General features: G+C 42.0%; 1 protein-coding gene across 6 annotated transcripts in view; it reads right to left on the bottom strand.

The window, feature by feature from the left end:
* Positions 1-25,795, bottom strand: part of MAP7D1 (MAP7 domain containing 1) — a 138,706-nt gene that overhangs the window by 42,388 nt on the left and 70,523 nt on the right. For 4 of the 6 annotated variants that reach the window (XM_075336034.1, XM_075336038.1, XM_075336037.1 and 1 more), the window contains exons 1-3: positions 24,141-24,213; positions 15,159-15,569; positions 3,583-3,651 (exon numbers count right to left, since the gene is read on the bottom strand). In XM_075336034.1, coding sequence (XP_075192149.1) covers positions 3,583-3,651; positions 15,159-15,569; positions 24,141-24,189 — 529 coding nt within the window. In that variant the 5' untranslated portion in view covers positions 24,190-24,213. Of the gene's footprint in view, positions 1-3,582; positions 3,652-15,158; positions 15,570-24,140; positions 24,215-25,795 lie in introns of those variants that run through there. The other 2 variants (XM_075336036.1, XM_075336035.1) reach the window with 2 other exon arrangements.

Here is a 25,795-nt window from a genome sequence, read left to right as displayed (position 1 = left end):
TCTCTATATTTCTACACACACACATATATATACAGTGTCCCTGCTATGTACTGTGTAATGGCAGTGTCTGACCGTACAGGGACATGGCCTGATCTTATCACATCTCTTGGGCCGGGGAGCATGTAATAAAACATACAGACAGTACAGAACGGGATCAAATTTCTTTCTTTGATTTAAAATATTTTTTAAAAACAGGCAGGGAAATTCTTTAACTCACAGACAGAATCAGATACGATCCCATGCTGTGCCAGCTGTATAGTCTTAGGCTATGTGTCCACGAGAGAATGTAGCTGCAGATTTTTCTGCATCAAAATCCGCAGCTTTCCCGCAATAATTGACATGTTGCAGATTTTTCCAGACCAAAATCCACACGAAATCCGCTGCGGAAAAATCCGCAGCATGGGCACAGCATTTCCAAAATGCCATAGAAATGGCTGGGAAGTACCAGTGCTGCAGATTTTTGGGAAATCCGCGGCTTTTCCGCGAGAAATCCGCACATTTTCCGCAGCGTGGACACAGCCTTATACTTCCTCTTCTGCCCAGGAGATGTGGTATGAGCAGACCAGGTCCCTGTACGGTCAGACACGGCCATTACACCGTATACAGCAGCCTGGGACACACAAACTGATGTCAGCACAGGAGCATTTTTTTTTTTTAAACACACATCCAATTGTGTAAATTATTATTATTCCAAAATCTATTGAATAAAATCAACTTTAAAATGAATTTCGTTGTGGGAAAACGCCCTTTAAGAAAGTCCTCATCTTAAGTCACAACTGGTGTATGTATTATATATCTCACACACACATACACACATACATACATACATACATACATACATACATACATACATACATACATACATACATAGAAGTGGCCCTTAACTACTGAAATGAGTAGCCCGCCAGCACCCTTCACACAGCTCTAGTCACATGCAAACAATATACGGTGTTAGATACATAGAGGACCTGTAAACCCCAGGGCATGGCAGGTTTGTGACATGAAGTATATTAGTACTTCGTTAAATTCATTCATATAAGCATAGTTGAGGACATTATACCAGGTACAATAGGGGATCATTATTTTTATAACATATGCCATAAATAGTTATCTTTTATCACATGTATTTTTGCTCAGTAAAAGGTTTCATTGCTGCACTTGTAATTAAAACGTGTACTAACAGCAGCCCATTCACACGGGGATAATAATACATCGCATCAAGCAAAATGCATCATTCATTCATTCTGCCCTGTACAGAGATGTCTGTATAAAGAGCCTCTTCTATTCCATCATCCACTGGTGTCTGCAGGGTGACATTGGGGACTGCAGAGATGACGGGGCACCGCCTTAAAGTTCCGCAGCAGGTTTGGATCAATGCTTATGGACGGACATAAAGACATTATAAAGAACCGGATCAATATCTCTAATCTGGCTATCTCACAAGGTTTGGAAGAATGCCAGAGCTCAACTTTGTACTCCTCAGTTAAACACTGCCTTGTCTTTTGCTTGGTACTAAAAAGTGACTAGACCAATGTGTTGGATTTTGTTAATTAACTACCTCGTGCTGTGCCATTTATAAAAAGGTACCATGTTCACAAAACTCTGATAACATTTTATGGTAGAAAATACATGGAACCACAAATGCAGTTAAGGGGCATCTGCTACAAGGTTTGTGCCACCTTAATTTGAGAGCAGACACAGATCATAGAGACAGAAGCCCCGTTTCCAAATAAACACTTACTTGTTTGTTGGCTGTTTTAATAAAATCCCTTTTATTAGCAGGATATTAGTTCTTCATATTCATAAGCGCTGTATAACCCACCCTACCACTGTTTGATTATTTCCTGCCTAAGCACAGGGTATACAGAAAGCGGTCAATCAGTGGACGGATTGGGCAGAGTTATACAGAGCTCAGCAGTCAGGGAACTAGTAGCAGCAAATAAAATAATGATTTTATGAAAAATGCAGAAAGCAGTTCTGTAAGCGATACATTGCTGGAATCAGGGTCTTTGCTTCTACATGATTCTACTCTCAGCTGGGTACCAACATTTGTGACAGATTCCCTTTAAAGATGACCTCTCAACAGTCTTCGCATCTTAAACTGTCCGCAGTGTAGAACAGAAGCAGCAGAGTTTTCTTTTAATTTCTCTTTACTGAATTTTAGATTATTAGCTTGTGAAGTTTAGATTTTAATTTATACTATGACCAAGAGGGCATTAACAGGGATTCCTCTTTGGGGGGCATGTACTTTTCCCTCCTCAATGACATTTACTAATCATATGCAGAAGAAAAAAAACAGACAAGCCTCCAGGGAAAGTCCAACTTGACCTTTTCAGTGAGACATGTAATGACACAATGCCCTGCTCTTCACACTAATAAAGCTGGTCACCATGAGATGACAGAAGCAAGAGGTGTTTGTATTGACACACAGCTCTGCTCTACACTTCTGTTTGGCAGGGAGATCATTTAGAAGAGCAAGGCTATCTGTTATTACATGTCTAACCAAAGCCAGTCAGTTCTAAGCTTCCCTAGAGGCATTTTGTGTGGCTGAAATCTTAATGTCTTCATGCAAGGGTACCCGCAAAAGGAGAGTCTCTTTGAATGTTCATTTGGTTTTAAACTTTAGTAGTTAATATCTTCACAGTGAAAATGAGATTTTACTTAAAATTAAAAAAAAAAAAAAAAAAAAAATCAAACTACATTTTATTCCGCTCTGCAGCCACTATTCTGTGATGTGGCCACAGGCTTAAAATGGAGAAAGGTCATCTTTAAAACCTTTTAGTAGAAATGAACAAAAATCACTCTGCTTCAAGCATCATCCTCCTGTCTTCGGCATGAGCATGCAGTTCATTAGGCTTGGAGAAAAGACAAGTTGCTCTGTCATGCCATGCCAGCTGAACGCCTTGATATTCAGAACTTGAGTTACTAGTCATCATCTATCCAGTCATGTAGAGGAATTGAGGCAGACCCACAGTGACAGCCTCACACTTGATATGAAATCTAGGAACTGCTATTCCACCTCCTTTATACATGGCAGACTTTTGGACCACTTGGAAAAAAAACCCAAAAAACCCCCAAAACTATACGTGGGTTTTTGGAACTGCATCGATCTGTAAGTGCAATAGTACACTAATGAGAGATTTATAAAAATAGTATTTCATACTTCAGACTGGAGCTGAAATATAATGCAACATATTAGTAAGTGCACAACTCGTTCCTTCACTCAACTTCATTGAATTATTGTCAATTTGCATTACTTAAACGCTACCGTTGGGTAAGGTATAACTCAGAAATAGCATGCAATTAGTGTAGTGGAGTAGGTCGGTGTTACATAAAGAATATTAGGGTGAAGAGGGCACATCAAAGAAAACTCAACGGTGAAGACACGAGTTCTCTGCTTCCTGATGTGTCTGGAAGAAGTGAAATATTTATGATGTTTAGCCTCCACAGCACATGAAATATTCATGTCTTTGACTTGCGAGTTTTTCTGGCAAGGGCAAATTTGAAGAGTTCTGATGGGAGACACTGAGCCTGTAGCATGACACTAGGTTAATACCATGCAAGGTTTTGTTAGCTACTCACCCAGATATTTGGCCCTTTCTTCCCTCCTTTCTTTTGCTTGCTTCTGCCGTTGTTCTTGTTTCTGGGTGTCTGAAGAAATTCAAACATAGGTTCTAGTACATTTAGATTATCCGTGCATTTTTAGGGCCTGATCACACTACAATTGGCAGTACATTCCTGACCTCAAGTGCGATTTTATTTAAAAATTGATATACTTTTTACACAGCCATTAAATTTAGTAAGGCAAACAGAGTTCAAAGTATGGCTACATGAATTGCGTTTGTGCTCCTTTTTGGTGGTGACCCATCTTTTCAGATGGCCACAATAACCTTATAGATTTCATTCTTGTTCCTCTCTGAAAAGACTGACACTGCTGCAAAGGAGCCCAAACAAAGGACAAAGTTTCATACTTTGGACTCCATTTGCTTTATTCAATGTAAAGAATCTGTTGCGGGGCACATCCGAATATTGCTTTCAAGGATTCAGATAGAAGTCCAAGAAGAAGAAATTAATGCATGCTGGTATTGTATTACTTTGTCAAGGAAGGACAATGACTCTTAAAAAGCAAAAGAAAAAAATATCTAATGATTGTAATAATATAAACATCTAAAACTATCAACGTCTAGCAAACTCATCCATGTGCCACAAACGTATATAAAGTATTAATTCACACGGCAATGACGATTTGTCATATCCTTCTAGAAAGCAATGCAACCTAAAGGCGGAGAAAAGGGTGTCCTTTTGGCATTTGATGAGCTGCTTCGTCGCTAGTACTTTTTTCAATTAAATAGAATAGTGCTTAAAAAGTCTAACAAAGTAGCAACATTGTACTGTTTATCACTACCGTATAAGTATCAAATGACATACATAGAGAACATACGGTACATCAGGAAATTCTCCAAACGTAGACTTAATTGTATCATTTAACAATTAAGGCAGTTAAAATTGACAAAATACTGGGGCTCCCCCCTTCTTTGATGTAAAATGAAGAAGGTATGTATGTGGAAATAAACAAACAAGGTCAAGGAAAACTGGCTTTCTTCATCTCATGCATTGTTTACAAGTTCTAAGTCAAGGCTACATGAATATATTAATGAAGTGCATAAACAGGGCCCTAAGATATACATGTAATATACTACATTTACGTTCTTTATCAGGGGTAGTATAAATGCAAATGTTCACAATGTACCTGCTTTATCAAGGGTAATCTGTTAGTATAAATGCAAACTGGCAGATACATTAATTACCCGACACTGTCATGCAATACCTGGGTCAGATTTTACGGCAGATTTATTTGGAGTTTGAAGCAGCAGACATGAGGAGGATGCCATGTTGCATTTGAAATATATTCAATATATCTGATGCCAATAAAAGTTCACCATTTTTTAACATATATGTTACAATTTATTATAGATATACCAGAGGAGTAACTGTGTACATACACTATCTCCTATTGATCCAGTGTTTCTGCTTATATTATAGTCTAAAACCTGTAGTCACAAATCTGCCTAGGCTATGTGAATACTACTTTTTTGCTCTACATTTAAAGAAAGTATTTTCATCAAAGTGATTATCCTCTTAATATATTTCAATCATATTATATAGCACTGTATACTTACAACTCCCCATTTTGCCTTTCTACCCAGTTAATTCTTCTCTTTTCGCTGCTCTATGTAGAAACAGGAAGTCTCTTTTCCCTCCATGAGTCACTCCACTCTTCAACTCCTAACCCAGCTGTTCCTCTTCTCCCCTTTGCCATTGACTTTTGCAGTGATGACTCATGCATGGAGAAAAAAAAAAAAAACGAAAAAACAAAAAGGTCCTGTTTCTCAGCTAGCCTGTTTTTTATCATGTGAGGTCATAGAGCTAATGAAAAACAAAAGAATTAACTGTATAGAAGGGCAAAATGACCAATTATAAGTACACAGTGCTATATAATAGCTGCAATATATTAAGGGGATAAAAATTTTGATGTGAGTGCTTCTTTAATGTGCTTGTTGCCAAAGCTCCAGACATACAAGCTAACATGTCCATAGGATTCTGTAGCGAAACAGAGAAAAAAAAAATATATTTTTTTTTGGCCAGTATACAATAGTATACCAGTATTAGGGCTCATGCACACTGCTGATTCTTCTGCAGCGATTTGACAGCACATGTGCGCGTCAAATTGCTGCAGAAACACTGCATAATGAATGCAGTATTTATGTTAAAAAAAGCAGATTTCATGCGCTCAGGATGCTGCCCCCACCATAGACCGAGTGGGAGCTGCATCCAGAACGCAGAACGCAGAAGTAATTGACATGCTGCTTTTATGAACGCACGGATTTGGGTCAAAATTTTAGCACCTAAATCACTGAGTTCATAAAAGCAACGTGCGCACATATCATTCACAATCTACATAGATTGTGCAGGGGCCGCAGGACACATGCATTTACGCTGCAGTGCGATATGCAGCGTAAATGCATGATATTACGCAACGTGCGCATGAGCCCTTAAAAAGGAAGTCAGTCAGTAGAATGGCACACCAAAAACTATTTATATACACATAGCTCTTTTAAAGACAAATCCAGCAATACCTTCATATGGCCAGTCCGTTCCTCTATAACTGAGAACTCAGCATTTGAATTAATATGCAAATAAGGCTGAAGGATTATGGCAGATCTGAGCCTCTGTCACTCCAGCTCTAGTCTCCACACAGTTCTGCCTTCTCCTCCTGCATGCCTGACTACGTGACAGAAGTCACACACGGTAGAGGATGTCAGTCCAGCAGGAGGAAGAAGCTGCTCCAATCAAGGTGTAGAGCTGGAATGAGAAAAGCTTAAGAACGATAGTAGACCTTTAGCCCAATTTGGATATCAATTCAAAAGCTGACTTCTTTGTAAGAGAGGAATGAACTGGCCTTGTGATGGCATGGATGGATTTGTCTTTGAAAGAGCTACATGTACATCTAAATAGTTTGTCATTAAATCAAGACATTATTGGGCCACAACTCTTCAACCCATATATCTGTTTCAGTAGCTGTATGGAGCTTTGTTTAATCATTCATACACAGTGTAGAGCAGCAGAGTAAGCACCATAAGAGGAGTTGTCCCCAGTGCTGACCGATTACCTTTAAATAACAGTCAACTAGGCTTTTTCATCCTGCAGATCCAGTCTAAAAATACTCATTATATGAGTACAGCTAATTTATTATTAACATGGAGGTCTATGAATGATGGCCGCCACTGCAGATGCCTGTATTTAATATACACATTGGGTACTTTTCCCAGCGTATACGTCAAAAGCAGGCTTTAAAACATTATGTGAATATAGAATGATTGTTACTGGAAATGGCCAATGAACCTGTTGATAGACACACATCAACTGGCCTCAGCTGACCAAGCATAAAAGCTTCTCAGACTGCAATGCAAATCACTAGAAAAAAAAAAAAAAAAAAAGTTCTGCAGACAATGAGCCTGCAAAGAATATTTCAACTCCAAGGTCTTAACTATAATGCAGGTTGTAACATGTAAAATTGTGCTCAAAGGTTGACATTTTATTTCAAAGCTATGCATTAATGATGTAAATAAAAGAAAATGATATCAAATATCACAGCTATTATAAGTATATTATATATATAGTAATTCTTTCATGTTATACCCATAAACTTAGATGTATTTTATTAGGATTTGATGTGACATACCAACACAAAGTAGTATTTGTGAGGTGTAAAATATTCTACATGATCCTCTAAATATTTTATAAACAGAAATCTGAAAGCTATGAGATAAGCGAGCCCGTGGAAGTTCGGTTCGGCTGGTGCAGCTAAACCAAACATCAGCGGTTTGGAATTGAACCGAACCCCACTGTAAGTCATTGATTGGCAGTTCAGGTCTCCGCCCACTTACAGCCAGCCATAAGCAGAACACTTCTGGGGGAGGGTAGGCAGGGTTTTCCATTTTTTTAATTTATATTTATTTATTTCTTGGTGCACACTACATCCGATAACGCTGTTGATACCCCCAGTGTGAACCGTTCAAACACTGCTAGCAGCTCACACTGGGCCAAGCACAGCAATACTTGTGCTAGAGGTCCGTATACATACTGTAAAGCACCCGAACTGGTTTGTTTTTTAAAGTCAGTGTTCAGCCCAAAAACCGAACATTGAGTTCACTCATCTCTAATTGTGACGTGTATTTGAATTCAGCCCCCTGTAGTCTGATATCCCTATATAAAAATGACCAAAGTGACCAATTGCCTTCAGAAGTCACGTAATTAGTAAATTAAATCCATGGTGTGTAATTTATTCTCAGTATAACTACAGCTGTTTTGTGAAAAGGAACCTGTTAGGTCCTAATCCTAAATGCGTTGTAACCTTCCGCCAGGAGCATGTGTGACCTAATAACCCCTTCCTACCCATCCCTGTGTTGTAATATTGTGTAATATGAAGGTACAGTATTTTCCGGCCTATAAGAAGACTTAACCCCTGAAAATCTTATCAAAAGTCGAGGGTTGTCTTATATGCCGGGTGCTATCACTTCACACAATAAAAGATATTCTCACCTCTCCTCCATGCCCGCGCTGCCTACAGCAGTTTCTTGCAGTCCGCAGGCACACAGACTCCTCCATGATAGCTTCCGGTGCACGGTGCGGCCACTGCATGATGTAATCATGGCTTTACTACAGTTGAATGTTTTACGACGCCACAAAGCATTCAACTGCAGTAAACCGCTGACAGCAGCAGTGGCAGCGGCACTGTGTATTGGACATGCTTTACTGCAGTTGAATGCTTTGTGGCGCCGTAAAGTATTCAACTGTAGTAAAGCCATGACGACATTCTGAAGCGGCCGCTCCTTTCACGCTATCACAGAGGAGTTAAGGCCCCGTCACACTAAGCAACATCGCTAGCAACATCGCTGCTAACGAACAACTTTTGTGACGTTGCTAGCGATGTTGCTGTGTGTGACATCCAGCAACAACCTGGCCCCTGCTGTGAGGTCGTTGGTTGTTGCTGAATGTCCTGGGCCATTTTTTATTTGTTGCTCTCCTGCTGTGAAGCACAGATCGCTGTGTGTGACAGCGAGACAGCAACAACTAAATGTGCAGGCAGCAGGAGCCGGCTTCTGCGGAGGCTGGTAACCAATGTAAACATCGGGTAACCAAGAAGCCCTGTCCTTGGTTACCCGATATTTACCTTCGATACCAGCCTCCGCCGCTCTCACTGTCAGTGCCGGCTCCTGCTCTGTGCACATGTAGCTAGCTGCAGGACACATCGGGTTAATTAACCCGATGTGTGCTGTAGCTAGGAGAGCAGGGAGCCAGCGCTAAGCAGTGTGCACTGCTCCCTGCTCTGTGCACATTTAGCTGCAGCACACATCGGGTAATTAACCTGATGTGTGCTGTAACTAGGAGAGCAAGGAGCCAGCGCTAAGCGGTGTGCGCTGCTCCCTGCTCTGTGCACATTTAGCTGCAGCTCACATCTGGTAATTAACCCGATGTGTGCTGTAGCTAGGAGAGCAAGGAGCCAGCGCTCAGTGTGCGCTGCTCCCTGTTCTCTGCACGTGTAGCTACGTGCGGTGGTAACCAAGGTAAATATCGGGTTGGTTACCGATATTTACCTTAGTTACCAAGCGCAGCATCTTCCACGCGGCGCTGGGGGCTGGTCACTGGTTGCTGGTGAGCTCACCAGCAACTCGTGTAGCCACGCTCCAGCGATCCCTGCCAGGTCAGGTTGCTGGTGGGATCGCTGGGGCGTCGCAGTGTGACATCTCACCAGCAACCTCCTAGCAACTTACCAGTGATCCCTATCATTGTTGGGATCGCTGGTAAGTTGCTTAGTGTGACGGTACCTTTAGTGTACCTGCGGACGGCAAGAAACAGCTGAAGGCAGCGCGGCCATGGAGGAGAGTTGAGAATATCTTTTATTGTGTGTAAACAACTGCACATAGGGGACAGAAGGGAACCAGCAGGAGGGCATTATTAAACAATGGGCACATTACTGCATGGAACATTAAGGACAGGGCACATTACTATACATTGGAGACATTACAGTAGGAGGGCATTATTAAACAATGGGTTCATTACTGCACAGGACATTACAGCATGGGATTTCACTAAATAATGGAGACATTACTCGGGTCGGCTTACAATCGACTACATATATCCCAAACTCTATATTGTAACTGAAAAAGTTGTGGGTCGTCTTATACGCCGGAAAATACGGTAATAAAAAAAAAAAAAAAAATTACTTACATATACCCTATGTAATTTGCATAGGGTCTAGTCCCCTGGGCGTCGCATCACCCCGTGAGCGTCTGCATGCTTTCCATGGTATCACACCCCTGTGGGCGTGATACCATGGATTTACATGAGGGACATCCCGTCTGCTCCTTCAGAATCCCGCGCGTGCATGCTTACCATTCCTGCAGCCTTATTATCCAGATGTTTGCTTGTCGGCTTCAGAAGACTGACCATGTGCAGAGCGCATCTGAAGTAGACAAGCAAACTTCCGTATAAAAAGGCTGCGAGACTGGTAAGTGTGCATGCGTGGGATTTTGAAGGAGCAGAAGTGACGTTGCTCATGTAAATCCATGGTATCACGCCCACAGGTGCGTGATACCAGGGAAAGCATGTGACGCCCAGGGGACTAGACCCTATGCCATTTACAATAGAGAATATGTAATAAAAGGTTTTTTATTACGGTCATATTACACAATATTACAACACAGGGATGGGTAGGAAGGGGTTATTAGGCCACACATGCTCCTGGTGGAAGGTTAGAATGCATTTGGGACCTGACAGGTTCCCTTTAAGACCACAGATGTTTGTTTGAGAACATTATTGGTCAAACAGCATCATGAAAACAAAGGAACATATCAGATAGGTCAGGGATAAAGTTGCGGAGAAAAGTAAAACAGGGTTAGGTTCTAAAGAAATAAATACAAAAATCTCATGTGGGACCACATTTTGCTGCAATTACTGCTGCAAATCTTTTAGTATATGTCTCTACCAGCTATACACATCTAGAGGCTGAATATTTTGTACAAGCTCTGAACATCTCAAGAAGCACAGTTCAATCCATCACCCAAAAATAGAAGGAGTATGACAACTGCAAACCTACCAAGAAATGGCTGTCCACCTAAACTAACTCTCAAGCAAGGAGAGCACTAATTAGATTGACCATGGGCATTTTTGCAGCTCCTCTAGAAAAGCAGCAGAGAGCCACAGCTAAAATGGGAGAATCTGTCCACAGGACAACTATTGGTGGTATACTCCAAAAATCTAGCCATTATGGAATAGTGTCAAGAAGACATTTTTCTAAAGCAAGCCATAAGATGTCCTGTTTAAAGTTGAGAAAAAAGCTATGTAGAGAACACAGCTAGCATGTGGAAGAAGGTGCTCTGATCATATGAGATCAAAGTAGAACTTTTTGGGCTAAATGCAAAACGCTATGTGTAGCGGAAAACGAATACTGCACATCACCCTGAAAGGACCATCCCATCCCCCCTGTCAAGCATGGTGGTGGCACCCTGATGCTGTGAGGATGTTTTTCTTCAGCAGAGATAGGGAAGCTGGTCAGAGTTGATGATGAAAAAATGGATAAAGTTAAATACAGGGCAATCCCAGAGGAAAACCTATTAGAGGCTGCAAAAGACTTGAGACTGGACCATAGGTTCAACTTCCTAAACATCCTGCGAGAGCTAAAATGGATGGTTTAGATCAAAGCATATTTATGTTTTTGAATGGCCCAGTCAAATCCCAGACCTAAATCCCTTTAAGAATCTGTGTGAAGACTTAAAAATTGCTGCTCACAGGCATCTCCGTCCAATTTCACTGAGTTAAGGGGGCTTTACACGCAACAATATCACTAACGATATGTCGTCGGAATCATGGAATTCGTGACGCACATCCGACGTAGTTAGCGACGTCGTTGCGTGTGACACCTATGAGCGAGTGTTAACAATAAAAAATACTCACCTAATCATTGATCGTTGACACATCGTTCATTTTCAAAAAATCATTGCTGGTGCTGGACGCAGGTTGTTAGTCGTTCCTGAGGCAGCACACATCGCTACACACCCTGGAAGAGACAAACAACAGCGTACCTGCGTCCTCCGGCAACGAGGTGGGCGGGACTTTCATGCGGTTGCTCTCCGCCCCTCCGCTTCTATTGCATGCCTGCCGTGTGACATCGCTGTGACGCCGCACGAACCGCCCTCTTAGAAAAGAGGCTGTTTGCCAGCCACAGTGACGTCGTTAGGAAGGTAAGTATGTGTGACGGGTACTAGTGATTTTGTTTGCCACGGGCAGCGTTTTGCCCGTGACGCACAAACGACGGGGGCGGGTGCTTTCACAAACGACATCGCTAGCGATGTCGCTGCGTTTAAAGCGCCCTTTAAAAGGTATTTTGCAAAGGAGCATGGGCAACAATTTCAGCTTCTAGATGTGCAAAGCTGGTAGATCTACACCCAAAAGACTTACAGCGGTAATTGCTGTGAAAGGTAGTTCTACAAAGTATTGACTCAAGGGGGCTGAATACAAATGCAAACCACAATCTTCAGATTTTTAAAATACTTCGAAAACCATGTATTATTTCCTTTACACTTCACAAATACTTGCTACTTTATGTTAGTATATTACATAAAATTCCAATAAAGTACATTTAAGTACCATATTTTTCGGTTTAAGTCGCACCGGATTATAAGACTCAAATTTAGAGAAAAAAAAAAAAATAGGTCTGTGTTATAATCCGATGTTGTCTTACTGGTGGGGTGGGCAGCGGTGGTGGAGTGGAGATACAGGAGGCAGGGGCGGCGCTGGTGGGGTTGTGCTGGCAGCGGTGAGGTCTGTGCTGGCAGCATAAGCGGCAGGAGTCCCAGATGCTCAGTTGGTCCGGGCTTCGAACAAATGGTGCCTGGAACAGCGCGTATGCAGATGGAGCTTTCACTGGAGAACGCCATCTATGCATGCTCTGACTCCGGGTGCCATCATTTGAAATCAGAGGATCTGGGACATCCATTTTTGGGAGGAAAAGTGTGCCTTATAATCCGAAAAATGGTTTGCGTTTAAGTTAGATATCTCAAATGATCAATTAGGACTAGAAAAAAAAACCCACACGAAGAATTTACTTTAAAAAATAAAATAAAAAAAAAATAAAAAAAAAAAAAAAAGCTACCCAGAAAAAGCTCAAAGCTTTTAAGAAACAAAATGCCAGAAACTGTATTTGATAAAGGAGCCCTAAAGAAGTCTTATGTGCCATATAAATAACTTTTTATATCGTTTGATATGAAAAATAATATTCTTAAAAGGGAAACAATCAGGTTGATAATGGAATATGATCTGTAGGCAAGATGTTATAGAGCAGGAGATGCTGATCAGATTGGTGTACATTTTTGTGGAAAAAGTTTCAAGGAGTTGTCCACTCCTTTAAGATTGATGGCCTATCCTTTGGATAGGTCTTCAATGTCTGATCGGCCGGAGTCAGACGCTGCACCCCTGCCAATCAGCTCCTCCTTCACACACAGCAGTCTGAGTGTGCACTGTGCGCAGCCATGTCTGTTAAAGTGACGGCCAGCACACAACACGGCATGCACAGCCACATGTCCAGGAGGAACTGGATGGAGACAAGCGGGGGAGGTGACAGCTGCTGCCGGCTTCCCATATTAAAAATATCTCTAATGTGTCTGTATGAGTGCATGTATAATGTGGATCTATATAATTCAGTGTATATGACTGTGTATATAGTTATGCCTGATTATATGTATTTTAGTGAATTTGTCTTCAAATATTTGTATGTACATATCTATGTATGTGCGTGTTTGCGTGTGCATGGGGCCCACCGAAACACTTTTGCCTGGGGACCACAAACAACTGGAGCCATCCCTGCTACCATGCCATTTATATGGGCATCTAGGTCCTAGAAAGCTGAATAAAATGACACCTTGATATCATTTTCCTGCAATTTGTCTTATCCCAGAGAAATCCATTTTTTTTATATGCAAATGAGCTGTTCCAGGCTGTGGGCCAGACACTGATCTGAATGAGAATCTGCCCCTAAAGCTTATTTTAAATAAAAGGAGGCAGTAGAACTGAATTTTTTGCCTCCTTGCAAACACATTTGATGCAGCACTCACAGCTTCGCTGTATTGCAACAATATTGCAGCTCTGTCTGCCTGTGAGATGGAGGTTGAAGCAGAGAGGAACCTGCAGATATGTCACTTATAATCACACACAGCTCTGCAGTGAGAGGCCATTACACTGTCTGCCTGTGAGATGGAGGCTGAAGTGGAGAGGAACCTGCAGATATGTCACTTATAATCACACACAGCTCTGCAGTGAGATCAGGAGAGCACTCATTCTATTTAAAATAAGCTCTGGAGACAGATTCTCATGCTGATCAGTGCCGAGCCCACAGCCTGGAAAAGATCATTTACACATAAGAAAACAGACTATTACTCAGAAATAAGACTTAGCATAAAATGATATCTTGATATCTGCTATCCAGTTTCATCTGACCTGCGTACCCATGTAGATGGCGTTGGATAGGAGGAAACAGATAGCATTTTATCTCATATGGTGAACCTACAATTTAGGTTTTGCTCATCTGGGAGGGTTGTGTCAGACAACCACTAGGAAATCTTGCAAAAACAGCTGCTGAATCAAGGATACTTTGTGATAACACTTTCCTCTCCTACAGGCTAATTGCCGAGCTGCTGTGCAATGAAGGTGAATGCTGGATCTTCAATGAGTTTTCCACACGTTTCGGAGTAACCTCCTTCATCAGGATTATCACATTTGATGTGATGATCCTGATGAAGGAGGTTACTCTGAATGGCGTAGAATAAAGTCACATATTAAAGATCCAGCATTCACCTTTATTGCAGAGCAGCGCGGCAATTAACCCTTCCTACTCCTACTGGCTATCATGTAGACAGCGTAGGAGGGTTGATCCTACTGACAGATTCTCTTGAAGTTCTGTAAAGCCTCTTTGTCCCATTCTCTACTCTTAATTTGACTAACCGAAAACCTCGATAATATGAGGTAGACTTGTAAGAATGCCTTACTTCACAAACCCATCAAAAAGACTGGTTCTTAAGCAACATAGGTCCAGCAACCAGCTTGTCAAATGTGATTACAGCTGATCAGTTTAAAAAGCTAAAATTGGCACAGTGCTGACAGCAGAGAAAGCATCTTGGCAGCAATCAAACCATATTATTCATCATCCAAGTCTAACAAGAGAGTAAGGTCCAGGTTTATGGCCATTATTTTTACAGGGCCTTAACACTGCTACCAAGTTTAGCAGCAGTTGGTTTGATATGCTGACATTTTGCCTGTACGTCAGCTCAAGATTTGCAGCAAATACTGGAACACTTTTGATCAATATGATAAGTGATGAGTTCACCAATATTAAACAGCAGCAGGGAAGGTTAGAGCTGAGAACCAAGGCTAGATAAATGCTACACAAGAAGATGGACAACATGCAGCAGACATCTCAGATGTCGATTCTGACCAATTCCGAGATGGTATTGATTTTCTTAAACGCAAACAGTAAGAATATGTTAAAGCTGAACCTTTCATGAGGCAGCCAACGGCCAGTAAAGTAGGGTTATGAGGCGCACCTATTTTCAGTTTGGGTGTAACAGCTGGAGTAGGAGATTGGGCAGCAGGGGGAGAAGTCCCATCACATTTTACGTTTTGCTGTTCTTTTGGGGAGCTTGGACTGTCAGCCACTTGTGATGTTCCTGGTTTTTCAGTCTGTGGTAAAGAACTGTGATCATCAATGGCTAATCTTGGTCCCTTCTCAGGGGAAACACAAGGATCTTCTGTTTGTGCAGGGAAAATAGGCCCTTCAGCTGACTGTTCTGTATCAAGTCCACAATTCTGTTGTAAGAGTTGGCTCTTCGTCAAAGATGAAGAGCTGGCAGTTTCTGCTTCTGTCTGTGTGTTTGGTTGTCCTGTTGCTAACCGAGAGTCTGAGTTGTGCGAAGGCTCTGCTGGTGACTGTACATTTTCTTCTGTTGCTTCTTTATCTAAAAATATACAAATATGAATAGCACTTAGTTCATTTATGTGATGGCCTAATACATTACTAAGTCAAGGTCTAACTAACATTCAGACAAATTTTACAACCAACCAGTATTCATCCCAAAAGTGAAGCAATACCCTGAGAATATTGACTTTACTAGGCACTAAACTGATGAATGATACAAATGGTGGAGTGGAGATATTTGAAACATTAAGGAAACCAGAAGATAAGTATATTATATACACAAGAACTTTTACTGGCTGAAATAACTCCTTTAAATATGCAGATTCAGGGAAAACTGTACAGCTGATTCAATGTGTTATCATCCCAAGAAATACTGGGAAAAATGGAAAACACAAATATTGATGCAATTTATAGGAAGAGAGTGTTTCTTATATTTTTGGCATTTTCTAGGCATAAACAATGACATATGCTTTTATACAGTGGTTGGACTGAATCATTTCTTCCTGCCTGAATGTCTGCCATCAAATTATGTTATGTTGGCAAATGTTCAAGCACCATCTTTCTCCTCTTTACCAAGGCTGCAGCTAATTCAAGATCCAAATAGCATCTCTGAATTAATAATCTTCATTCTATTTATTGCACTTTATATTTTATTAAAATTACAAATACTGTACATGCAGAGAGATTAATAATTTATAGACCAATTCTGGTAGCTAGGTAGTTTGCAAGTAATGCTGATCATGAAATCCCACATTAAATGGTATTTGAACCCATTAATTGACCACAAGGTACCTTATTCATTCTCAGCTAGGACATTAGAAGGGCAGTCTCTACAACGTTCAGTTAAATTGCACATGGTTTGACAACAATATTTGTAGGTTCTGTATCATAATATTCTTTAAAGGAGTTGTCCAACAATAAAATAAATTTGCAGTATATAACTCATTAATTTGTAATCTAACCACATTTCTAATATACTTCTGTACTGCCCCCGTGGAAGCAGCCGAGCTGCTCTGATCCGGGTTCGCTGTGGCTCAAGGGTCTCCGGACCCGGGGGTCGTGCGGCCATTCGAATGAGAAGGGGGGTATGTACAGGGGAGTTATAGTTGCCGTTAGGAGTGCCCGGGGGTGATGGAGCGGGGGCAGCAAGGTGTTGTAAGCCTCCACGGGTAGGGGGTGCCCCGGGACTCGGTGAGGGGGTGCCGTGGGGATGCAGGGGTCACTCTCGTACTCACTCAGTTCATAGGCAGACACTGACAACCGGGTAAACCAAGTCTCTGGGTACCGCTGCCGCTGAGGGGAGCTCGTCCGGGTCCCGTCCCCAAGTGGTGCTGCCTGGTGATCCGTGACCTGCCTCCTGGCACTCAGTTTGACTTCAACTTGATGGCCCGGTAGCATGGAACTAGCCTAGCCACAGTAGGGAGCGGGGCCAAGTATGGGAGCTTGCTCTCAGGGCTCACGCTTGGAATTTTCTGGACAGTTTTGGTTGGAAAGTCCTATCCCACTCGTTGCGCTAATGCCCCGATTCTGGAGTGGGTGGGAACGGATCGTAAAGGCTCAGTTCTCATCAGGTGAATTGTCGGGTTGCCTGAAGCTACTTCCCGACCTAGGGTCTATGTACCCAGTCGTGCCTTCGGTCCCGGACCGGTTATAGGGCTAGGCTGCCGGCCGTCCTCCTCAACAGGTCCGAGCACATCGCCACAATCCCCTGCGACCGGGGGTCCGACTCCTCTAGGCCCAGACCACCGTCTGCAACCTAGGCAGTTACTTCAGGAGTCACCATTCCAGACTTCCTCTGAGCTCTTCTCAGCTTGAGGGCTACTTCCAACGCCTTCTCTCACAGCCAGACTCTACTCTCTCTACACTACTCACCTCCCCTCCCTGACCCCCCAGATGGGCGACTATTCCACTCAAGCCGTCCACTGGTGTCAGGTGGGTGTGCTGCAGGGTGTCTCTAGGATTTGATTTGCTGTTGGAGGCAACACCACTTAAGTAGGGACCCAGAACCAAGAGGGAGGCGGAATACTGCATGGAAGGGAATCTTGTGCAGTACCCTGTGACGACCTGATAGTCCAGGGGCGTCACACTTAATTTGCAAATTCCCTTCACTCTTTTTTTTTTTTCCTCTGATGACCATTAGCTTGAGTCAACAAGCATGTTTAAGGGGGTGGCTAAAAGAAGATATTCACATTCAGTGCTCCACGGCACTTGTACAGAGACATCGCCATCTGCCGGAGGAGCGGGGGCACCAGGAACCAATCTATAAGGAGTGTGCTTTTTCGAGGGAAGAGTTAGGAGGGGACACTCAGTCAGGTGACAACTGTGGTGCGGTTATCAAATATAAAAGACTGGGCCAGCAGCGAGAATAGAGGGGTTGGTGCCAAGATAATCAAGGGAATGGATATGTGCATCGCAAAGCAAGCCTGTGTTATCTGGCGGGGAATTAGCTGGAGGCGCACTGAATCCAGAAGGGACACGAAGACTACATACCATAGACAAATGAACCAGAAGACTGCATACCATCAGGAGAGGAACACGTAGATTGAAGATCATCACAAGAGGAACCCAAAAAGCAAATATCATTGCCAGAGGAACTCGAAGACCCAATATTGTCACCAGTGGAACTCCGCGACCTAACACCATCACCGGAAAAGAATTCATCTATGTGGTCAAGCACTGAAGCTTAGATATTGAGAACCAGACACTGAGAACCAGACATTTGTTCCGGAGCAGCATTCAAGTGAGCCGGGTGATTACTTTCTGCCCTAGCATACGGTACTGAGAGAGAAAGAGAATAGCTAACTGCTAAAGTCAACTGTTGGTGTAGTGCATTGCCACACAACCATGCCATGGTTAGTGAACCGCTAACACATAGATTATATTCTTCTTTCTCTGCCTTGAAACAGAAAGTCATCATGCACGTCTTTTCAAGAGGCTGAGTTTGGTCTTTTCTTCCGAGAATGTGCCAGTTGTCCAACGAAGGAGTGCAATGAAGGTGTGCGGGGAGCAAGAAGACCATACGTTCACAAGCAGCGCATGCTCAGTAGAAAAGACAGCCCAGCCTTTGAAAAAGATGGGCCTGATCACGTCCCTTTTCAAGGCAGGGAAAGCAGAAAAGGATGCAATGTAAGTGACTGCAGCTTCTGACATCCTGTGGCAATCAGTTTAAGAATCCCGATGCATACTGAGAGACTGATCATTGGAAGAAAAAAAAAAAAAAAAAAAAAAACAGGGAAGGGTAGAGAATTCATAAATTAAGTATATTAGAAAAGTTATTAGATTCGTTTTTGGGTTTAACTTTCAACATGTTAAAATAGGACTGCGGTTTCTGAATACATATCCAATGAATTATGATAAAAACAAGCGCCAGTAATGTCATGTACGTGTAGACAGAGTAATAGAAGGATGAATGGGCTGCTAGTTCTTACTGAGCGATTACAAAATAACAGCAATACTGATAACAAGTGGCTACAAAACGCACAAGGCACAAACAGTAAAAGTTACAAGGGCTAGAACAAGTGGCAACTATTTAGTGCAAAATAACCAATTTATTTTAAATAGTATATTTACATTTAATGGGACAATAAAAAAAAAAAAAAAAAAAGAAGAAGATGGTCCCTTTCTTAAATTTTCATTTTTTCAAGTGGTGGTCCACTACTAGGACAACCTCATCTCATTTCCCATGTTCAGCCCTATTAAAAAAAAAATAAAAAATAAATAAATAGATTACACTCTCCTCCCGTGCGAACGCAGTTACAGTGCTTCCGGAACTTGCGTTCTCGGGACCAATGTGAGATTGTGACGTCTCGCGAGCCCCATGCCCAATCACAGCCGGCTTTTCTCTCCTATATGAGTAATCAACGGGAAGTGAGTGGATACCACAAAGCTGATTTCCTGTTGAGTTGTCATATGTCCTTAGGCGGTGAGAGAGAAGCCTCACATTAGCCCCGAGAACACAAGTATTGGCACCGCTGAAAGTGTGTCTGCACTGGAGGAGAGTAAGATTTTTTTATTTAAAAAAAAAAAAAAAAAAAAAAAAAAAAAAAAAAAAAAAGGGGCAAATGTGGAATGAGAAGGGGTTGTCCTAGTAATGGACAACCCCTTTAAATACAGAACATTTTTTTCATAAATGCCCACATCAGTTCTAGATTTTGTTTATAAATGGTCAACGTAACAAGGAAAATAAACTATTGTGGCCAGGTTTGCAGTTGGCTAAATAGGGCGAAATATGAGAATACAGATAAACTATCTTATTTTCCACCTTTTGACTGCTATACGTCTGTGAAATTTTACACCACGTTCCTAGACCAACAATCGAAAATTCCTCACTTTCAGTCACTTCTTGTTGTGACCAAGTTATTTGCCATCCACAGATTTAAGGATTGGGGGGAAATTTCCCTAAAAGGATTCAGAGTCAGAGTCAACTGTACATTTTATTGATCCTGATGAGTTAGGAAATATTTGCCAGCAGATGTACAGCAGTTTTAGATCAGACTGCTATGGGTCCGACAATTACCCCCACCGATCAGCTGTTAGAACTGGATGTAAAATGCATTTAGCTGAGCTGCTGGGAACTGCAGAATAGTTCTCTTGAACCGACGCCGTTGTGCAGAACCCGACAGCAACTGCTACACACTGAACACAGCTGCTTATTGTAGTTCAGTTTAATGTGTTTACATCCATTTACTACCAAATCTAATAATAGCTAACTTATGAGGGTGCCATTTGTCTGACCCTCCCAATTTATGGTAGCTCATCAATATCTTAAGTAATGATCCATCTGGTTCTCCAACTTAAAACAAACACCTGGAATTGTCCAGTTAATACTGAAATCACAATTTTATACAAGCTATGGTCTAAAGTTCTTTTCATATGTCTCAATCACCTTTCACTGAAAATAAAAATTAGAAGACTAACTTGCAAAAGCTAGGAGTTAAAAAAAAAAAAATAGGAGTTAATTCCCGGGAAGACCAGTCAAGCAGATAGCAGCCCTCCGTGTTCTAATGTCCTTTCATTAGCCAGCTCTAAATGTGACCTACCCCCATCACGAATGATCAAGCTGTAGAATATATTTTTAGTTCTTGTGCAAAAGAAAGTGTTAGAACCCTAAAGCTGGGTTCACACATAGCGACAGCGACAACGACGTCGCTGTTACGTCACCATTTTCTGTGACACAACAGCGACCTTGTAAGTCGCTGTTATGATCGCTGCTTAGCTGTCAAACACAGCAGACGCAGCAGCGATCATAACGACACGCGTCGCTGTGGAAGCAATGCTGCGCTTGGTAACTAAGGTAAATATCGGGTAACTAAAGTGCTTCTCTGGTTACCTGATATTTACCTTGGTTACAAGCGCACATCTCTTAGCGCTGGCTCCCTGCACTCATAGCCACAGTACACATTGGGTTAATAAGCAAACCTTAAGCAAAGGTTTGCTTATTAACCCGATTTGTACTCTGGCTGTGTGCAGGGAGCAGGGAGCCGGCAGCACAGGCAGCGTGAAAGCGGCGGACGCTGTAACTAAAGTAAATATCGGGTAACCAAGGAAAGGGCTTCTTGGTTACAGCTTACCGCAGGCTGCCAGAGGCTGGCTCACTGCATCCTGCTCGCTTTAGTTCGTCGCTCTCTCGCTGTCACACATAGCGATGTGTGCTTCACAGCGGGAGAGCGACGAGCAAAAAATGGTCCAGGACATTCAGCAACGAGCGGCGACCTCACAGCAGGGGCCGGGTCGTTGCTGCATGTCACACACAGCGACGGGACGTCGCGGCTACGTCACAGAAAATGGTGACGTAACAGCGACGTCGTTGTAGCCATGTGTGAACCCAGCTTTAGCCCTATCACACTGAACTGGGTTCTTATCAGTTACACTAGACATACTTGAAGATGGTAGGGAAGACGTGACTCAAACATTTCCACATACAATTTTAGTATAACTGGATACAGTGAAAGTAACCAACATAATTGAATTACCCTGTAGTAGTCATCTGGGCTGAGCCAATGGTCTGAATAGTCATGCAGTTTCAGCTGCACTTATGTCCAATGATGCATGACTGAGTGCCAAAAGGGTCAGACGTCAGAAAATTCGATGAATTCTCTGCCATGCTCTGCAAATTCCCTTTTGCCATGTCAATCTCACCTCAATGGGAGGCAGGTACTACAAATGCTTTGTGAAAGGTACAACTGCCAAAACAAAAAAGGATATAAGTCTAAAAAGTCTCTTAAGAGAATAAAATCTTGACTTATACCTATAGTAAAATAAAATTACATCTATTGATATTCAACATTTACAATTGCCATTCTGCCCAACCAAATAGAAAAGCGAAAGCGCAGGCTCCATTTATATAGTCAAACTTGTAGTCACTGGGAGGCCCATGCTATGTCCAAAATAGGATCGAATCCAATTAGATGTAAGCAGGGAATTTTTCCTGTTTCCTTGTAGTGGTCATGATTCCCGTGGGGTCTACAAATAGCCGAAGAACTCACAAACACGGCTTTATTCTTGCTCTCTGCAAAATTCGCTTAATACTGTGTCCATACATAGGTCCATTAAACTATTATTTTTGCTTATATTATATTGTATTGTAAATTTGGTAAGAAATAAATTCTAATATTTGCAATTCCCATTTGGGTTAAAAATAAAAGAACATCAGTACAGGGAACGTGACCGCTGATACATGCTGCCCAAACCGTGGATTATCCCAACCAGGTATGTTTGACTGTGAAACACTGCTGTGCTTCAGAGAAAAGCATACTTTTAATAGGCGCTGCAGACTGAACATTGCAGCAGTGTAGTCTGACAGGTGGGTCCCTGGCGGATTCTACCCACCCGCTGACAGATCTCGGCATACATGAGCGTATAGGCAGAGATCTGTCAATGCAGGGCACCGGGCAGGAAAAGCTGCTGGGAGAACCCGCCTGTCCAACTGGTCTACAGCACGGCTAAGTCCCCAGTGGCCATTAAAATTATGTTTTTATCAAACACATTGCTGAGATAATACAACCAGTGCCTGATACCTGCTGTCCACAGTATGGGCATCATGCATCGGCCCTTTAAGAAAGGTCAAGAAAATTGAAAGGCAAACACGGAACAAGTCTTCAGGTCCAGAATGGGTTTAGTTGAGTACACTATGGGACTGCAGACTCTTAAATCATCACAGTGAATGCATTCCACACGGAGGATTTTCTGTTAGGGGCGGGTGGTCACGTGACCACAAGTAAACAATTTGCGTGTTCCCTGCCACATTCCGACTAGATGTATACGACTATCTGTCCTCACACAATTCACTTGCATTGCGGTCACATGCACGTCAACTGTGAATGATCAAATAATATACAAATCATATTCTTGTTGTCACACACCCGCCATTCTCTGTATCAGAATCCCCACAGCACGCATTCACAGTGACTGCAGACTTGTATCCTAAGGTCGGACCCCTTTAAATTTAGACCTGAGGTGTGATCAATTAGCCATTACCTTATATCCTTCTTCCACGTGGGTCCAGAGATATATTTTTTATTCAGTGCTACTTTTAATGGTCTTTACAAATAGGCATGGTCCACAGACTTCTTTGCGGACTAGTTTCTTGCTATGCTACTGTGCATAATTAGTTCAGAAAAATGTGCGTATTGGATATATATATATATATCTCTATAATAGTCCATATCTATCTCTGAAGCTGTATGACAAATATTAATGAATAAAGGGGACAGCGGGAATAAAATAAGATAACAACTTTTGAGCTAACCGGATAGACAGTAAACTGATAAATACGGTTGTAGTAAGGGTTGTGCATATAATAAAGGTGATGTAACCTCCCCCACAGCTTTGCTAGGCCGCCTCTTCTAATGTGCCCTGATCACCACAGCTGCCCTCTGTGCATTCTTCTCTACAGCTGCCCTCTCTAGGACTGCCAGCAATGCCGCACCTGTCAGCTGAAAGCCTGTCTGGGGCTCAGCCCTGGTCATTGAGATCTTGCCAGCTGTCAACCTACAGAGACTCGCCCTTACAACTAGCCAAAGTTGACGTTTTAATATGTACTCCTTTACTATAAAACACCCTTCAGATATTCATTTTCTTTTACTCTGCTTGGAACTAGGTGGACCACTTCAAGTCTTTGTTAATCTTCCCAAAGAAAACATATGGACATTAAAACTCGCCAAACATTCACATCTATGGGAGTCGCGGAAGAGAGTTGTCAACTGAACAAGCTCTCGTGTATGGGGGAGTCGGGAGAGACCGCGATCAGCCGAGCTATACTCATCTAAGACTCTCTAAGACTTTGGGGACGTGGACTGTTTACATGGTCATACACTCTGTGCTTTATGAAGTATCGCTTAGTGATTGAATTACTATAGTAAGGCTGCAATGTTTCTGCAGCTACCAACATTGATTTCTGAATCTCCTTGTGCATTGAGCTAACATACAGGTTACATTTACCATTTTACAGGAGGACGACCAATCAAAATAGCCTAGCGTATAGCACCTACTGCAAATAATCCAGAAATATATTGTGCAAAAACAACTATATTTGATCCATCCTATAGCTTTATAGAGTGCACGTCTACATTTTTATACACTAAATAAATCACAAAAACGCTGAATATCTTACACATTGTGCCCACTATCCAGCCTTTATGGTGCTCGGAGTCAGATGACATAAGAACCCCGGCAGTCTGACCTTGCAAAGATCCCAGCTGTCAGCAGCCATCAAAGACAGGGAAGGTTCCACACAGCCAGCCCTTTCCATTCACCACATAGCTATGATTACCACGTGGCTGCCAGCTCAACCTAGGGAGGCTGACAGTTGCTGCACAAATGGTCAGTGTGAAGAAGAGGGGCAAGACTATCTCAAGACAGAAACAAAGCTAAAGGAGTCACTGTATTAGAGACAAGCAACTAAAATAGTACCACTCCGATAGGAAAGATGTAGGAACAACCATCAATTAATATATGCAGTAGGGAAAACTTGCAAACTGCTTTAAATCAATATGGCTTAATTGATATAAAAAATAGAAGAAGTACAGCACTAAATGCCCACCATCTACTGGAATTACTAGAGATCGATCTTCCATCACTATTATGTGCAGACAAGAATTCTATCTCAGAGCATATACAAGCAACAGGTTTTAAATTCATGCCAGCCATTAGGCGTATGGGGGTTTGACGGGAATATGTCAGCAGGTTTTTGCAATATAATCTGAGAGCAGAATGATATAGAGGCTGAGAAATGGATTCCAGTGATGTGTCACTTACTGTGTGTTGCTGTTTTAATAAAATCAGTATTTTATCAGCAGGAGATTATCATCAGTAAAGGATTAGGTGACTTGTGCCTTGTAGTCCTCTTGCTCTGTGTAATTCCACCCCCACCACTTATTAGCAGCTTTCTGTTAATGTCCACTGTACATAGAGAGCTCTCAATATGAGAATGCTGAGCCTGGTATAATCCCACCCAAACCACTAAGATGTACAGGAGAGAAAACAGTGATTATATCAAATTCACAGAATCTAGACTAGCCAGTGATGCATTGCTGGGATTAGAGCACGTGCACACGTTGACTATTTGGTGAGTTTTTGATCTCAATATTTGATAAAACCAGGAGTCGACCAATAAAAGAAAAAAGTAGAATAAAACATGGGCACCACTTCTACATTTTTTTACTCACTTCTGATTTTGGCTTACATATACCAAGGTAAAAATGCAGCAAATACTCAATATGTGCAAGTAGTCTTAGGGTCTCAGCCTTAATATATTGCTCTCAGACTACATAGCAAAAACCTGCCGACAGATTCCATCATTATACTTACTTTAAAAATCCATGTCAGAATGGCTGTATAATCCCGGTAATAACATGAGCTACAGTTGGAGTTGTTTAATACCAGGCCCAAATTTTTTAAAAAAAAAATTATACTGCCCATCTGACATGAGAAGATCAGTCTCATCAGTTCTAAGAAACCCATTTAAAAACGGGATCACATTACAATAGGTCATCAATATGGAATAGGTGGGCATCTGACCCCATTAGAATAGGTCATCAATATGTGATAAGTGGGGGCTGACACCCCCATTACTATTGTAGATCAGGGGTTATTCGCTCAATCAGCTGGATATACACAATGAACAAAGCTGTAGCAGTCCTCAGTATAGGTCTCCATCAATATCATATGAACAGACAACCCCTTGAAAAATGGATTTAGTGTGTAGTGCGAAATCTGACAAGAGATCCCCTTTACAACCTCACACTTCATACTGTGATCAGCTGTTTC

This window comes from Anomaloglossus baeobatrachus, chromosome 2 (genome assembly GCF_048569485.1).
Source record: "Anomaloglossus baeobatrachus isolate aAnoBae1 chromosome 2, aAnoBae1.hap1, whole genome shotgun sequence".
In the NCBI taxonomy this organism is placed as follows: Eukaryota; Metazoa; Chordata; class Amphibia; order Anura; family Aromobatidae; genus Anomaloglossus; species Anomaloglossus baeobatrachus.
The sequence above is the reverse complement of the archived record's forward strand: the minus strand, read 5'-3'. Positions and strand labels throughout refer to the sequence as shown.